Genomic DNA, 16976 nt, shown 5'->3' with positions numbered 1-16976 from the left:
AATAAGGACATTATTTTCACACAAGACTTTTACCTTCTAGTAATTGTCTGTATTTTTGAGATGAGGTGTTTTCATTGATTGTCTGTATTTTTGAGATGAGGTGTTTTCATTGAAAGGTTTACAAGGGTGAAACATGCCGCCCCCTTAAAGTAAGGGTGGAAGAACACCAAAAAGCGGTAACTAAAGGGGAGACGGAAAAATCGGGTATAGCCAACCATGTCTGGATGGAGAGGGGGGACCATCGCCCCCTATAGAATGAAGTAAAAATAATAAACAGAGAGACCCACTGGAAAGTGAGAAAATTTAAAGAAACAGCTCACATGCTCGGACATAACAACCTACTGAGCAAACCAAGCATAGAGCTGAATGCAATTTGGACACCTCTGATAGAGACAGAAAACCTTGAATAACAACATAGGTTTAACATTAACAAAAACCAACTAAGAATTGTCCTAGTGACATATGGCCGAGTGGTCCTAGACGTTGTATCAGTTTATAGTTACCTAGTAGGTGCTGAGTTCAATCCTGAACAAAGGCAGTGAAAAAAGTAACATTCAAAAACAGAGAATCAGCAAATATGTCCCAAAGCCTAGCTGGAGTCCGAACACGGTACCCCCGTAATAATAATAAAGGGTTGGGTTCGAGACTCCTAACAAACGGTTTCCCAGTTCGATACAAAACACCTGACAAAGGCCGGAGGGCAAAACGGCCGAAACGTTGTGACAATAACAACCAAGATGAGGAAGTCAGTCCGACAATCTCAATTTTACCTTCTAATCTTATTAATTCAATGAAGGACTTTCATCTAACATTCTATCATAATGACTTCGCAAGAACTTTCACCTATCGGACATTTGCTTATTCATCTTGTTTTTGCTAAAAAATAAATGCGGTTCCTTTTAAACCAGAAGGAGGTGCCATTTTGTTTTATTCCTTTTTCTTTTTTCTTATTTTGTTTAGGACAAAGAGATTTAATTTCGCTTCAACTTCTTTTCCCCTACAAGATAGAGAATTGCATCAGCAGTGAGATATCTAGTGGATCGATAAAAGGATCCCACCATTTTTCCAGCGGCCTTGGCAACGGATTTTATGTATTAGTTTATTATTTCTCTTTGTTGTCAGAGAAGGAAGGCCCGGTGATTCAAGCCGAGACTTGTTTCGTCTTAGAATAGGAAGCCGGCTTTTATCAATTGCCAGGTAAAATAAAAGGGCTTGCCTAATAAAAGTCATTCAAACTCGGGGTGCTTTGGTCCGTCGTTAAACTGACATAATCGTTTCAAGCTGTTAAAGGTTTTTGGGCTTTGTTCTTTCTTCTTTTATTTGCTATTGTTGTTCCTTAACAAAACGGCGTTTACTAAAGAAGTCGAGCAGACAAACCCGGTTTTTAACCTAACGGAATTTATGAGCCAATTTTGTATTTATTTTTATTTTCTTCTTTTTTTTTTTTTTTTTTTTTCATTTGAATACGAATTAGTTAAATTTTTCGAAAGCATTATTTCGAGATTTAATTTTGTATTTATTTTTATTTTCTTCTTTTTTTTTCATTTGAATACGAATTAGTTACATTTTTCGAAAGCATTATTTCGAGATTTATTATTTTTTTTTCTTCTTTTTTTTTTTCATTTGAATACGAATTAGTTAAATTTTTCGAAAGCATTATTTCGAGATTTAATTTTTTTTTAGAAAACCCAAGGGGGCGGACATACACGAGTGAGGCCCTAGGACTGAGGAGGCCCCTACAGCGAAATACGACAGCTCCGATGTTGTATGCAGTTCATTCGAGGGAGCGTTCATTATTCCGAAAAGGAAAACAATTTTGGCGTGTGTAACTTTGTTTCTTTTTATTTTGGCTTGAACTTTGCGCTTTTCAGATTATTTTGTTATTATGTTTTCTTTTGTCTTTTTTTAATGGATATTTTTTGGGGGGGGGCGTGACTTTTTTTTCTTTTTTTTGGGTGGATATTTTTTTGTTTGGCCGTGTTATTTTTCTTTGGATAAAAATTTCAATTTGGCTTGAACTTTGCGATTTTCGGATTATTTTGTTATTTTTATTTTTTATCGGATTTAACAGTGCGAGGGGGGGTATGGGCACAAGTACATTAGAAACACTTCAAACTTTGGGGGAGGCATTAAACCATTAAAAAAAAAAAAAAAATTTAATCATGGTAGCATAAGTGTATATGCACTAAAATTGTTTTTATTTTCATTTTGCTTGTTTGTTAGATTCGAAAAAGATGTCAAAAAACAAATATATAACAAATAAATGTTATCAAAGGCAAGATAAGTTACTTTTCTACCTAACTGGATAATTTTTTTTATGTTTTTATTTAATGTAACATATTTATTCAGCTTGAAAAACATACAGCGTTTACCGATGTAATAAAAAATTTAAAATGGCGCCGGACTCTCTGTTGAACACGGTAAGTTTGGGAAAATAAGTTAAAAATAAAAAATATACAAAATATTGTTAGAAACTCGCTCAATATAAGTTATTGTGACATAGGCTGGCATATATTCGGTGGGTTTTTAACAGTATTTTGTATAGTTTTTTTATTTTTAACTCATTTTTCCAAACTTATCGTGTTCTTTCCGAAAGTAATCATTACCTAGTTAGCAGATTTGCTGTTTAGTTGTGCAAATAGCCTCAGACCCTGTTATCAGAAAAAGGGACACGTTGGGTTGACACCGGTATACAGCGCTTAATGTAAACAAAAGTTTGTTTATATTTACGTGATTATTGAAAATGTAATCCTATGATTAAAATTTAATTTAAATTAACCACAAATCAAAAAATAAATAAATAATGCAAGATGAAATTTTAAACTTTATCTTTCATTATTTAATATTTTAAATTATAAAATAAAATTTTTAAATTATAAAACAAAATTTTAAAATTATAACATAAAACACATTTAATCATTTTAAAACTTCTATAGGATAACGGACAATGCAATGGGGTTGCATTCTATATTAATAAACAAACTTTATTTGTCATTTTCGTTAGTAGCGTTAATAGAAGGGTGCAAGAGAGAAACAGGTTAGTAGGTTGAAGTGTTCTTGTGTGAAAATAGAATTAATATATTGCCAGCTTGTTGAAGAAGAGAATAGTTCAGTCCACACATGTTTATAGCTAGTAGTCGCTGGGGCAAATGAAACCAATTAAAAGAGAAAAAAAGGGCAAAGTCTTCAGTGTGTTGACGTGCTGTCGTGCGCGAGTGTGAGTTTTATGTTCTTTAGCATGACAAAGAATGTTCGTTTGGGTAGTCCTGTAGAATGATAAAGTTCGTGTTGGTACAGCACGTGGAAATAAAAGGTAGTTGGAAGAGAGCCATAGTTAGCTCGTAGTACTCACGTTCGGCCGTGATGTGTGCTTCTGGGCAAAGCAACGAGAAAAAGGATTAAAGGTTTGTGATTTCGCCTTTAATATACTCTGTCACTTGATAGAGAGCTCACTTGTGATTGGACAAGCCAGGGAGAAATGGATTTCAAATCTTGAAGTCATGAGAAGTAGCTCCTGCCTGACGTAGTTACAAAATTATTGAAAATTTGCTAGATATGGTCAGCTATACCCGATTTTTCAATCTCTCCACATATTAAAGAATTTCGATGTTCCTCTAACCGTACTTTTAGTAGACGACACTATAGGAATAACGGAACGAGCATTGGGGTTTCATTCTATATTAATAAACAAACTTTATTTGTTATTTTCGTTAGTAGCGTTGGTAGAAGAGTACAAGAGAGAATGGGGTTAATATGTTGAAGTGTTCTTGTGTGAAGATAGAATTAATATCATGCTGGCTGGTTGAGGAAGAGAACAGTTCAGTCCACACGTGTTTATAGCTAGTAGTCGCCGGGGCAAATGAAACCGATTAAAAGAGAAAAAAAGGGCAAAGTCTTCACTGTGTTGACGTGTTGTCGTGCGTGAGTGTGAGTTGTACGTTCTTTAGCATGACAAAGAATGTTCGTTTGGGTAATCCTGTAGAATGATAAAGTTCGTGTGGGTACAGCACGCGGAAACAAATGATAGTTGGAAGAGAGCCATAGTTAGCTTGTAGTGCTCACGTTCGGCCGGGGGGGGGGTCAAAAGCGTCCCCCCCCAGTGATGTGTACTGCTGGACTTAGCAGCAAGAAAGACAATTAATGGTTACTGATTTCGCCTTTTATATACTCTATCACGTTATAGAGAGCTGGCTTGTGATTGGACAAGCTAGGAAGGTATATGGTTAGAAAAGAAGAAAAAAAAAAAAGAAACATACCGAGCGTATCTGCATCGCTCTTTGGGAAAGAAGAAGGAAAGGACAGCCAGCGCATTTGTATGCGCGAAGGGCATCTTGGGAAGGCAGAGCATGATGGGAGAAGCTATTATTTTTTTCCTGTCTCTTCCTTTTTTTTTTCTAGATATAAAAGCAGAGAAAAATTCCCTGGGTCAGCAGAGAGAAAAGAGTCATGAACATCTTCTCTTGAAAAGAAATTTGTATTGCTGACGTTCGGATTATGCGGTGTGACATTGGTGGTGAGAGGCCAGGTGTGATCGATTGGAAAAGAACAGGGCAGAAACGTGCTGTTGTCGAGAGAGTGACTCACTCCTTCCCGAACCCCAGAACCGAATCCTGATTATAACTCTAGAGTAGCTCCTGCCTGTGATGTAGCGGGTGTCGGCTGCTACACTTCATCTTTCATTATTTCTTTTTTATTTGTTATACAACGTGGTTAATCTAAAATACATTTTACGTAAACAAACTTCTGTTTACATTAAACATTATATACCGGTGTCGACCCAACGTGTCCCCTTTTTTTATAACAGGGTTCGAGGCTATTTGTACACAAAATCTGCCGTTTTTGTCATTTATTTCATGCTTTGGTCATAGTTTAAAATACTGATTCTGACGACAGGTGCACGAAAAAAATGGCGTCTCCATTTTCGGCGATAAACTGTAGTAGTACCAAACTGAGTAACATTGTATAATTTTTAGGGTTTATTCAGATTAGTACTTAAGGCAGCAAAGTAAAAAATAAAAAAAAAATACAGAAAAGTCCGTATGATATACGTACTGGTTATAGAACGAAGATGTCATATTCCAAAAATTACCTTCTTGCAGTTTAGATAAACTAAAATATGAGGAAAATACTGGGACATATTTGGCGGTACACCGTCTGTAAGAATGACATTTGATTGGCTATTGAACTGACGTATTGTATTGGGACATATGTAGTAAATGTTTATTTTATTAACACAACGCCAACCATTCTAGTTTGTGTTTTTAAGGGTTATTGAGGCCGCTGAAAACAAATCTAGCATTTAAACCCGTCGCAAATTTACCCTTTGCATGGTATCAACCCTTGGATTCTGGAACTATTTTGCACGATTTCACAGAATGCGTTAACCCTTTTCTTACATGATGCGTACACACACGTAGTAAAGTGACTTGTCACATCATGGAAGAATCTTTAGCAGATATTTGAAATAAGAAAGTTTAAGTTGTTGCATAGTTTTAATGCTTTTTAATTGATCTAAAGTTTTGACGAGCGGTTTACAAAAATATATTTTTGTTTTTCGTTTTTTTTTGGAGGAAGGTATTCAATTATAGAACTTGCATATTTTTTAAGAGGTGCTTCTGCAGTTTAATTAACCGTTTTCCTGTAAGTAACGCATCGACATTAACCGAGCAAAAAAATCCTTTAATAATTTTACACAAATTTTGTTTATATTGTGGGGGGGAGGGGGACAATATTTAAAACAAACTTTATTTCAAATGTCTGCTAAAGATTCCTCTGGGATGTGACAAGTCTCGCGAATACATCATGTAACAAAAACCTAGGCGGTGAAATGGCACTAACTAGTCCCAGGGTAGAGGGGTTAATACCAGGGTTGCAGAGTCAGAGGGAATCGGAGGTTTCAGCTGGAGTCAGAGTTGAATTTCTAAGAGTACTAGGAGTTGACGTTGGAGTTGGAATTTTTAATCCAGCTCCAACTCCTTAAGTTAATTTTTTTTTTTTTTACATGGTTTTCCTGTTCGGTTTTACCAGTTGCATAATTTAATTTTTGTATGGTTTTGCTTTTATTTTTGGAGATCTATCATATTTTGTACTGCACTGTAATGCTTCTACTTCATCAAGATATTTCGGTTCATCGGATCACTGCAAATCCTGTGTGGACAGCTGTTTTCGTTTTGGTTGTGACATCACACAGGATCAATCAAAATTCTATCTTTGAATAAGATCACTGTAGATTACATCGGATAACAATCAGATTGTAATCTGAAAGTTATCCAGTTTTTGAATCAAATGAAATTTGGCAATTGGACTTGTCCGGGGTCGTTCCGGAATTAAAATCTTATAAAAAAAACCAAAAAAAAAAACCGGCATAAATCAATAAGAAGCAACCCATGCTACTATAACCATTTATAGCTTTTTATTTTTAATTTTTTTTGTTTTACAGAGGAGTCACCACTTATCAAGGTTCGGAGGCCACTCGAGGATAAGGGTTAATGAGTGTATATGGGGCAATATCATAGTAATCGTTAGTAGTGGAAATTTGGTAAATTGGATTACTTAAGGGACGGCTCATCAAGAATTTGTTTATGTTGGACTTGAAGATGACCAAATTATAGTCAGCTGGAAAGCAGGAAAACGGAAGAAAGTTCCACAGGCGTGCAGTTATAAGAAGGAAGCTTTGTTCATGGAATCTATGTTTAGGTTTAGGCACAGATAAAGAGTGGGGGAAATTATTGATAGTGGTTTCAGCTAGACGGGTGTTTTTCGTGAAAGTTTGGAGAGGGGGGCATAGATTGGAGTTCAGATGAACCCTTTCCATGAAAATAACGATAAAGCAGAGACGGGCTCGCAACGTCTCTTCTGTGAGAAAAAGTTGAAGAGAAGAGAAAAAGGCATCCCCTACTAGGCTGCGAAATCTATTTTGAACTTTGTCAATCAGCTCCTGCCCAGATGTGGCAACAGTACTCCATCCTTGGACGTACTTGGCTCTTATATAGGTAGAGAATTGCATCAGCAGTGAGATATCTACTGGATCGATAGAAAGATCCCACCTTTTTTCCAGTGACCTTGGCAACTTATTTATGTACGTTTTCCATTTCAGATCAGGAGTAAAAGTCAAGCCCAGCTTGTCAAAACATGGAGCCTCCTAAAGACAAGAGCCATTCATTTAAATTGATGCCAGATGGGGATCAGAGCATTGATGATGTAAAGATAGAAACTTGGTTTTAGATGCATTAAAAGTAACCAGCCACCTCTTTCTCCATTGTACCACATGCTCAAGATCAAAGGAAAGAGACGCCTGTGGAACTCTCTTCTGATTGCCTGCTTTCCAGCTGATTACAGTCTGATTGTCTTCAAGTCCAACGTAAACAAGTTCTTGATGAACCGTCCCCCTAAGTAATTCAATTTACAAAATTCCCACTACTTATGTTTACTACGCTATAATCGCATTGACTTATGTATATCCATTAACCCTTATCCTCGAGTGGCCTCCGAGCCTTGATAAGTGGTGATTCCTGTGTAAAAAATTAAAAAAACAAAAAATCAGAGAGAATTTGGTCATTTACGGCCTTTGATATGTTGCCATAGATGGTAGTGTCGTCAGCATAAATGTCTATGAATGATCTTAGGATGTGATTGGGAAGATCATTAATATAGATCTGGAAGAGAGTTGGGCCCAGGATGGACATCTGAGGAACTATGAGCTTCTGATTTCTGTCCATCAACCACTACTCTTATGAACCTATCAGAGAGAAATGATTTAATAATTGAGAAAACATTTCCAGCTATACTGTAGCTGAAGATCTTGTGAAGTAGGCCTTTATACCATACCCTATCAAAGGCCTTTGATATGTCAAGAGCAATTGCCCTAGAAAGGAAGCCTCCATCGAGAGATTCGCTAATGCTATGATTGGTTGGTTGGTTGTTTTTGCTTTACGGCATATCAACCCTTTTCAGGTTATTTAATGCCGAATCCAGTGATTTTGAAGAAAATTTTTTTAATAGAATATGTTTGTTTTTTTCAAGTCGGTTTCTATTTAACCCATAGTTGGAATCCTAACAGGTACTACCACTCCGGGTCAGAGTGGACCTGGGAGCAATGACAATTAAAGGGTGGCTCCACACTCCCTAAAGCCTGCAAGCTAGGGCCTCACCATCGAATATAGTTTAAGGTCATATCCAGGACCACTAATCCTATGAGATATAACTGTTAGCACATCTGCTGTACATCTAGCAGAATGGAAACCATATTACATGTCACTAAGAAGGTTATTTTTTCTGAGGTGGTTAACTACTTTTCTATTTAACACAGATTCCAGCAACTTACTCATGATGCATAGGAGACTGTATTGAGAGTAAGATGACCGATCACTTGAATTCTTAAATACACGGCATACTGATGAGCTTTTCCAAGGTGTTGAGAAGCAATTCTCCTTATGAAAACACTTGAACAGATTTTGTAAGTATGGGAGCTAGTTCTGGTTGAAGCTTTTTTCAACACTATAATTGGAATGCCCTCAGGGCCAGTTGCTTTACTTGAATCAAGGTTTTTGATTAGCTTGACAACATCACACACAGATATTTGTATGTGGCATAGCGTGTTTTCTGATAAAGGAGGAAATACGGTGCGGGAGGAGGGTGACGGCCTTGGTTACATAGGGTAGAATTAGTTGCAAAGTTCTTGGCAAAGAGTTTGGCTTTGTGTGATATTGACGAGATTACTTCAGGTCCATTGATGATGGTTGGGATATAGTACACGCTTCTGTTCAGGATCCTGTTTGCTATTTGCCAAAACTGGTAGGAACTAAGCTGCAGTTCAGCTACTTTGGACTTAATGGACTGAGCATACAACTCTCTCGCACTCTTTATTACTCTTTTACAGTAAATGCTGACAGCCCTGGAAGCGGCTTTAATCTCAGTACAGTTTCCTTTTATCCTCTTTCCATAAAGGCAACATTATCTTTTAAAAAATTTCTTCTCTGTATAATATGTGTCTTTACTCCCCTCTTCTGATGAGAAGCGTTTGGTTTCGAAATGCCATGACTTAAAGAGGTTTCTCTATCCCTAAATGTTGTAATCCCTTTTTGAACTGATAGCATAATAAAATTTCATAGTAAATTTTTTATCCAGTTGTTATCTTAACTTATTCTATAAAGCTGGTTGAGTGTATATGTGAGTATATTTATCATACAAGTGAATGTTAAACGTAAATAATAATATACATGAAAAGTAATTATAAAATGCTGAATAGGTGTGGGAGGTTGGTATATGGTCTGCAGAATAGATTTCTACATAGGGGTCAAGAAGTCGGGATTCGGAGTCAGGAGTCGGAGTTGGGAGTCGGAGTTGAAGATATCAAAGGAGTCGGAGTCGGAGTCGGCATCCTAGCAATTTTAGGAGTCAGAGTCGGACTTTTACCATCTGGTTAATAGCATTCAAACGGTAAATTTGCGACGGGTTTAAATGCCAGATTCATTTTCAGTGGCCTTGATGATCCCCTTAAAACACAAACTAGAATAGTCAGCGTTGTTTTACACTTAAAATAAACACTTACCACATATTTGGGGCTTCATCATTTTGGCTATTGAAATTGATGTGATTATTCCTATTCACTTGCCTCCCCACGAGGGCAGAGTTAGATACAAGGTCGGTTTTTAATGTGGGGAAAATCCAGCTCCCTAAAAACGGGTACTCTGGGTAGGAACAAATGATATTGTTCTTGTATATGAGGAATATTTTACGTCATGCAATTCTTAAAAAAAATTTTAATTTCAAAATTGCTTTATTTAAATATGACGTTTTTTTTCTTTTCAACTTTTTAAAAATTCTTCTACAATAATTATATATATATTTTTTTTTAATGTAGATGTTGGAGAAAGAGACATGGTAGTGAGGGTGTACATTGGAAGTTAGAATTCTGGGTTTAATGATGTATTTTTTTCTGGAAAATTTTCATGATGGAGTTTTGGGATTTGTGGAATAAGTCGACAAACTTGCTTAGAGTAGGGCAGAGAAGGAAAGTAAGGGAGAAAAAGAAACAAAGATATTTTTTTTTTTTTTGAAGCACATGATAAGGTAAAGCCGTAACAATTACCAACTAATATGGCATCAAGAAGCCCCACCAGAAGCTACTGCATGGTCCAGAATCCATTCATCAAATAGCAATACAGCAGTACTTTGCACCTGTTGATAGGACAGCCTCCCTAGTGGTTAATCCAAAGTTCGGGTCCCTGACTATCAGGTGGATAACGTAAAAATCTTGTATTATGGTAGCGATGAAGTCGCTGAAGGCATTTTTGACATCGTTTAGGTTTTTGAAGCATTTCTCATGCAGAAAGTTGTCAAGATGCTTGAAAAACTGGTAATCGGTAGGTGAGAGATCTGGAGAGTATGACGGATGTTGCAGAGTTTCATAGCCCAATTCGTTCAACTTCTGCAGGGTCGGTTTAGCAACGTGTGGTCGGGCATTGTCTTGGAGAAGAATTGGGCCCTTTCTGTTGACTAATGTTGGGTGTTGTTGTCGAAGTTTCTGATACATTTCATCCATTTGTTGACAGTACTTCTCCGCCGTAATGGTTTCGCCTGCATTAAAAAAAACTGTACTAGATGAAACCAGTTGCAGACCACCAAACAGTCAGCATGACCTTCTTTTGGTGCAACTCTCGCTTTGGGACGTGTAGTGAAGCTTTGTTGGCATCTAACCACTGAGCTGAGCATTGGCGGTTGTCAGAAAAAATCCACTTTTTATAGCAAGTCACAACCGAGGTCATTCGTGTTGCATAAAAAAAAGGAAGATGACACTTAATAACAGTGTTTCTTTTGGTTGTCGTTCAATTCTTGAGGCACCCATTTACCAAGTTTTTTATCTTTCCAGTCTCTCTCTAGAAAAGGTAGAAAGAGAAGAGAGAGGGAAGAAGAAGAAGAAGAAGAAGAAGAAGAAGAAGAAGAAGAAAAAAAAAGATAGAGACGCTTCTCCAACAACGGATATCCATAACAACTAATGAACTCTTTCAGAATTCTTCCTTTGAATTCCTCGGTCTAATATTCACTGGCAATAGAAACTGGAACAAATACATTGCTGCTTTAAAGAAGGTGGGTTTTCAGTATTGTGCTAAAAAACTAGTCACACTTGAGAGAATCCTGCTCATCTACAAGGAAGCCATTCGCCCATTCATGTAGTATTCTGGCCACATCTTGGCTTGTGTATCTACCACTAGTCTCTCGCGATTGGATAGAGTTCAAATAATCGTTTTTAATTAAATAGGTCATACTTTATTCACAAATATCAAATCCCTGTCTAATTGTCGCAACGATGCACCTCTGTTCCTGTTTAACAACTATTTTAATTGAATATTCTCTTTAAAAGTTTCTTTCATCGAACAGTTTTGGAATTAACTTCCAGCTACCAACTTCTCTGACTATGTGGAGCTTTGTTGGCATCTAACCACTGAGCTGAGCATTGGCGGTTGTCAGAAAAAATCCACTTTTTATAGCAAGTCACAACCGAGGTCATTCGTGTTGCATAAAAAAAAAAAGGAAGATGACACTTAATAATGGCGTTTCTTTTGGTTGTCGTTCAATTCTTGAGGCACCCATTTATCAAGTTTTTTTATCTTTCCAGTCCAGTGGTTGGAAATTGTTGTATACATTATATCTAATTCAGAAGTTCTTGAACAATTGTGCGTGGATGTAACTATTGCAAAGACGCGTATTGTAAACAGTTTATTGGTGATAAAATCCTTCTGCTATTTGTCTGCCAGACTTAAGCCTGACAGACTAAGGAAAATGACAAACCATAAAAAAACGAAATTACAGGCTAACTGCAAGCCTAAGTATGACAGACCAAAGAAACGGAATTTCACACTTAAGCATGAAAAATCAAAGAAGATTTAATTCAGAGTGCAAAATATGTCATCAAATTTGGTGGACTTGAAATCACATTGATGATTTTGAAATAAATAAATATGGATTTATGTTTTTTTGGGGTTTTTTTTGTCAACAAATTTGGTGAACTTGAAATCACATTGATGGCTTTCTAATTCTCTGCATCAACTGTTAAGGAAAAGATCGAACAGTTTATGAAACATAAAATCATTTTTGAATCTGACATAGTTTTTTTGTTTTTTTTTACATGGAGTTCACCACTTATCAAGGCCCAATGGCCACTCGGGGATAAGGGTTATTGTGTGTACAGTAATCAAAGGGATAGTGTAGCAATAGTATTGGAGAATTGGTAAGGTGTCATTACTTGGGGGGGGGCGGTTCATCAGGAATTTGTTTGTGTTGGACTTGAAGACATCCAGGTTGAAGTCGGGGGGGAAACAGGCAAGCGGAACAGCGTTCCACAGGCGTGCAGTTCTAAGAAAGAAGCTTTGTTCATAGAATCTACGTTTTGATTTAGGCACAGATAAGGAGTGGGGAAAATTATTGACGGTGGTTTCAGCTAGTCGGGTGTTTTTTGAAAAAGATTGGCGAGGGGGGACCAGAGAATGGAGCTCAGACGAGCACTTGCCATGGAAATAACGATAGAACAACGACAGGCTCGCTACGTCTCTTCTGTGGGAAAGAGGTTGCAGAGTAGAGAAAAGGGCATCCCCCACCAAGCCACAAAGTCTATTTTGTACTCTGTCAAGGCAGGATAGGCTGTTTTTAGCAGCTACAGCCCAGATGTGGCAGCAGTACTCCATCTTTGAACGTACTTGGCTCTTATATAGATAGAGAATGGCATCATTAGTGAGATATCTTCTGGAGCGGTAGAAGGATCCCACCATTTTCCCAGCGACCTTGGCCACAGACTTGATGTATGTGTTCCAATTAAGATCAGGAGTAAAGGTCAAACCCAGAAACTTATCAAAACATGGGGCCTCCCCTAGATGGGAGCCATCCATTTCAATTGATGCCAGATGGGGATCAGAGCATTTATGATGTGGAGAGAGGAGCTTGGTCTTAGATGCATTAAAGGTAACCAGCCACCTCTTTCCCCACTGCACTACGCGCTCAAGATCAGAGGGGAGAGAATCAGAGAGAATATCATCATTTATTTTGCTCTTTAGTTTAATCTTAGTTTAGTCTTAGGATAGTTTTAGTTAGGATAGTTTTAGGATAGTTTTAGTATAGTCTTAGGATAGTCTTAGTATAATCTTAATATAGTCTTAGTATAGACTTAGTATAATCTAAGGATAGTCTTAGCATAGTCTTAGGAGAGTCTTAGCATAGTCTTAGGATAGTCTTAGCATAGTCTTAGGATAGTCTTAGCATAGTCTTAGGATAGTCTTAGTATAATCTTAGTATAGACTTAGTATAGTCTAAGGATAGTCTTAGTATAGTCTTAGCATAGTCTTAGGATAGTCTTAGCATAGTCTTAGGATAGTTTTAGTACAGTCTTAGGATAGTTTTAGTATAGTCTTAGGATAGTCTTAGCATAGTCTGAGGATAGTTTTAGTATAGTCTTAGGATAGTCTTAGTATAATCTTAATATAGTCTTAGTATAGACTTAGTATAATCTAAGTATAGTCTTAGGATAGTCTTAGCATAGTCTTAGGATAGTTTTAGTATAGTCTTAGGATAGTCTTAGCATAGTCTTAGGATAGTCTTAGCATAGTCTTAGGATAGTCTTAGCATAGTGTTAGGATAGTTTTAGTATAGTCTTAGGATAGTTTTAGTATAGTCTTAGGATAGTCTTAGTATAATCTTAATATAGTCTTAGTATAGACTTAGTATAGTCTAAGGATAGTCTTAGTATAGTCTTAGGATAGTCTTAGCATAGTCTTAGGATAGTCTTAGCATAGTCTTAGGATAGTCTTAGCATAGTCTTAGGATAGTCTTAGCATAGTCTTAGGATAGTTTTAGTATAGTCTTAGGATAGTTTTAGTATATTCCTAGGATAGTCTTAGTATAATCTTAATATAGTCTTAGTATAGACTTAGTATAGTCTAAGGATAGTCTTAGTATAGTCTTAGCATAGTCTTAGCATAGTCTTAGGATAGTCTTAGGATAGTTTTAGTATAGTCTTAGGATAGTTTTAGTATAGTCTTAGGATAGTCTTAGTATAATCTTAATATAGTCTTAGTATAGACTTAGTATAGTCTAAGGATAGTCTTAGTATAGTCTTAGCATAGTCTTAGGATAGTTTTAGTATAGTCTTAGGATAGTTTTAGTATAGTCTTAGGATAGTCTTAGTATAATCTTAATATAGTCTTAGTATAGACTTAGTATAGTCTAAGGATAGTCTAAGGATAGTCGTAGTATAGTCTAAGGATAGTCTTAGTATAGTCTAAGGATAGTCTAAGGATAGTCTTAGTATAGTCTTAGCATAGTCTTAGGATAATTTTAGTATAGTCTTAGGATAAGTGTAGTATAGTCTTAGGAGAGTAATATGGATTCATGTTCTTTGTTCTAATAGGGTGCAAAATATATCAAATTTGGCGAACTTGAAATTGATGGCTTTTAAACCATTCACCATTTATTCTAATTCCTTTTTCTTTTGCACAAGAAATTTGTCAAACCGGAATAAACAAGAATGGATAGTTTTAATGCAGCTATTTCATGCATATAATTAATTTCAGACTTAAGCCTGACAGACCAAAGAAAATGACAAACCATAAAAAACGAAATTACAGACTAATTGCAGGCCCAAGTATGACAGATCAAAGAAAACGGAATTTCAAACTTAAGCATGAAAAATCAAAGAAAATTTAATTCAAGGTGCAAAATATGTCTTCAAATTTGGTGGACTTGAAATCACATTGATGATTTTGAAGCCATTTACGATTCATTCTAATCTCCTGCGTCAGCTGTTAAAGAACGATCGAGCAGATCTTACCTTTTGGGTCGAAGATGAAATTTTGATTTTGGCAGTTGTTCCTGCGTCAATTGTTCATTTGAGCAAGAAATCTGTCGAACCTGCATAGACAAGAACAGATAATCTTAATGTAAGTATTTATTGCAAAGAAAATTAAATTTCAGACTTACGCCTGACAAACCAAAAAAAATGACAAACCATAAAAAACAACGGAATTACAGACTAAAATGAAATTTCAGGCCTAATATAACAGACTAAATATAACAGAATTTCAAACTTATGCATGACAGACCAAAAAATAGAATTTCAAACCAAAGCATGGCAAAAACAAAAAAAAAAAAATGGAATTTCAGCATGATGGAACACAAAAACAAAAAAAAAAAGAAAGAAAATTTCAGCATAATAGACTAAAACAAAATGGAATTTCAAACTTAAGTATGAGAAATCAAAGAAATCGAATTTCAAGTTTTAGCATGACAAGCAAAAAATTTTTTAAAAATGGAATTTCGGCATGCTAGACCCCTCCCCCCCCAAAAAAAATTTCAGCATGATAGACCAAAAAATATGAAATTTCAAACTTAAGCATGAGAAATAAAAAAGAAAAAAAAATGGAATTTCAACTTTATTTTAATGCAATTGGAAACTTAGGCCTGAGATTTCAGATACAGACATGAAAGACCAAAAAAAAAAATGATAAACCAAATCAAATTGAATTTCAGACTTAAGCGTTAGAGACCAAAAAAAAGAATTTCAGATTTGAGTATGAGAGACCAAAATAAATGTAATTTCAAACTTAAGCATGACAGATGAAAAAACAAAAAGAATTTCAGCTTTAAACAAAGAAAATGAAATTTCAGGTTTAAGCATGACAGTCCACTACCTTCTCGCCCCCCCCCTCAAAAAAAAGAAATGGAATTTTAAATTTTATCATGAGAAACCAAAGAAAATGGAACGTTGTTGTTATTAAGTTTTATGCTATGTCAGCCATTGTTAGCCATTGTTATGCGATCTAAGCCATTGTTGGTTTGCATATATGAAAAAATATTTTATATTTTATTTAATTGGAATTCATTATTGAGATGATTATTATTTATTAATTTATTTATTGCGGACTATTATCCTCATCTTTGTTGTTTCATGACATTTTGGCCAACTATTCCTCTGGTCTTCATCAGATGGTAACCGCAACGGCCAGAGGCTTACTTGACCAAAACATGGTGAGACGAGAACAACTATAGAAGGCAGTAATTGCTAAGGATGCAGTTAGGAGGTTCAGGGTTCCTATCCCTCCGCGGTTACTACCTGATGAAGGCCAGAGGAATAGTTGGCCGAAACATCGTGAAACAACAACTAAGAAAGATGAGAATAATAGTCCGCAATAAATAAATCAAAAAATGTTTTGTTTTGCGATTGCTTTGTAGATTAATTTTAATTTGAAAAGAATTTTATTATTAAATACAACACCTAGTCATAATTAGTACTATGACAACAGCGTATTCTTTTAATTGTTTTGACTCTCGAGTATATATCCGATACAGTTAGACACAGTTAATCAACCGAGAACCACATCACTAGATATAAAAGCATATAAGATATCAACAGATACACACTCGAGTCAAAACAATGAAAATAATATGCTGTTGTCCTAGCCCTAGTGATAATACAGGATACAAAAACTGATAAAAAGATACAAAGATCCATGATGCAACGGATGAAGTACTAAGCAGAATTCAGCTCTAAGTCACATTTTTTTTTTTTTGAGGTTGGAGGTTCAGTTCTTAGTGCAGGCAAAATTCAGAATACAATAGTGAATTACTTAGGACTTCTATCCAGTCATGGCTGACGGAACGAGAGCATGATACCCATGATTAAATAAAGAGGTCCACTCGAAATATTTTGCACTTCCCGGACTTCAACGGAAACATTCCTGAATTCGACAAAATACACCTGAATAAGATCAGAGGTTATATTGGCTGAAACAGTATGCAAGTAAAGCACACAAGATGAGAACAGTAGTCCAAATAATATAAATTTTCAATCCTTATCTAAAAAAAAGAAGAAAAAAATAAAAATAAAAATAAAAGATACTAATACCTTATTTTTTGTATTATTCGGATTTAACGGACTATTATTCTCATCTTGGTTGTTTTTTTTTCCACAACGTTTCGGCCAATGTATC

The 16976-nt window shown here is 35.9% G+C and overlaps 1 protein-coding gene across 2 annotated transcripts in view; it reads right to left on the bottom strand.

Annotated features, from left to right (window-relative positions):
• LOC145243619 (coiled-coil domain-containing protein 60-like) overlaps nucleotides 1-16976 on the bottom strand; it is a 99444-nt gene that overhangs the window by 19412 nt on the left and 63056 nt on the right. For both annotated transcript variants that reach the window (XM_080106639.1, XM_080106638.1), the window contains exon 13: nucleotides 14819-14898. In XM_080106639.1, coding sequence (XP_079962765.1) covers nucleotides 14819-14898 — 80 coding nt within the window. The remainder of the gene's footprint in view (nucleotides 1-14818; nucleotides 14899-16976) is intronic.

Source organism: Euprymna scolopes, chromosome 22 (assembly GCF_053919585.1).
Source record: "Euprymna scolopes isolate OS-2025 chromosome 22, ASM5391958v1, whole genome shotgun sequence".
NCBI classification, from domain to species: domain Eukaryota; kingdom Metazoa; phylum Mollusca; class Cephalopoda; order Sepiida; family Sepiolidae; genus Euprymna; species Euprymna scolopes.
This window is presented reverse-complemented; position numbering and strand designations above follow the sequence as displayed.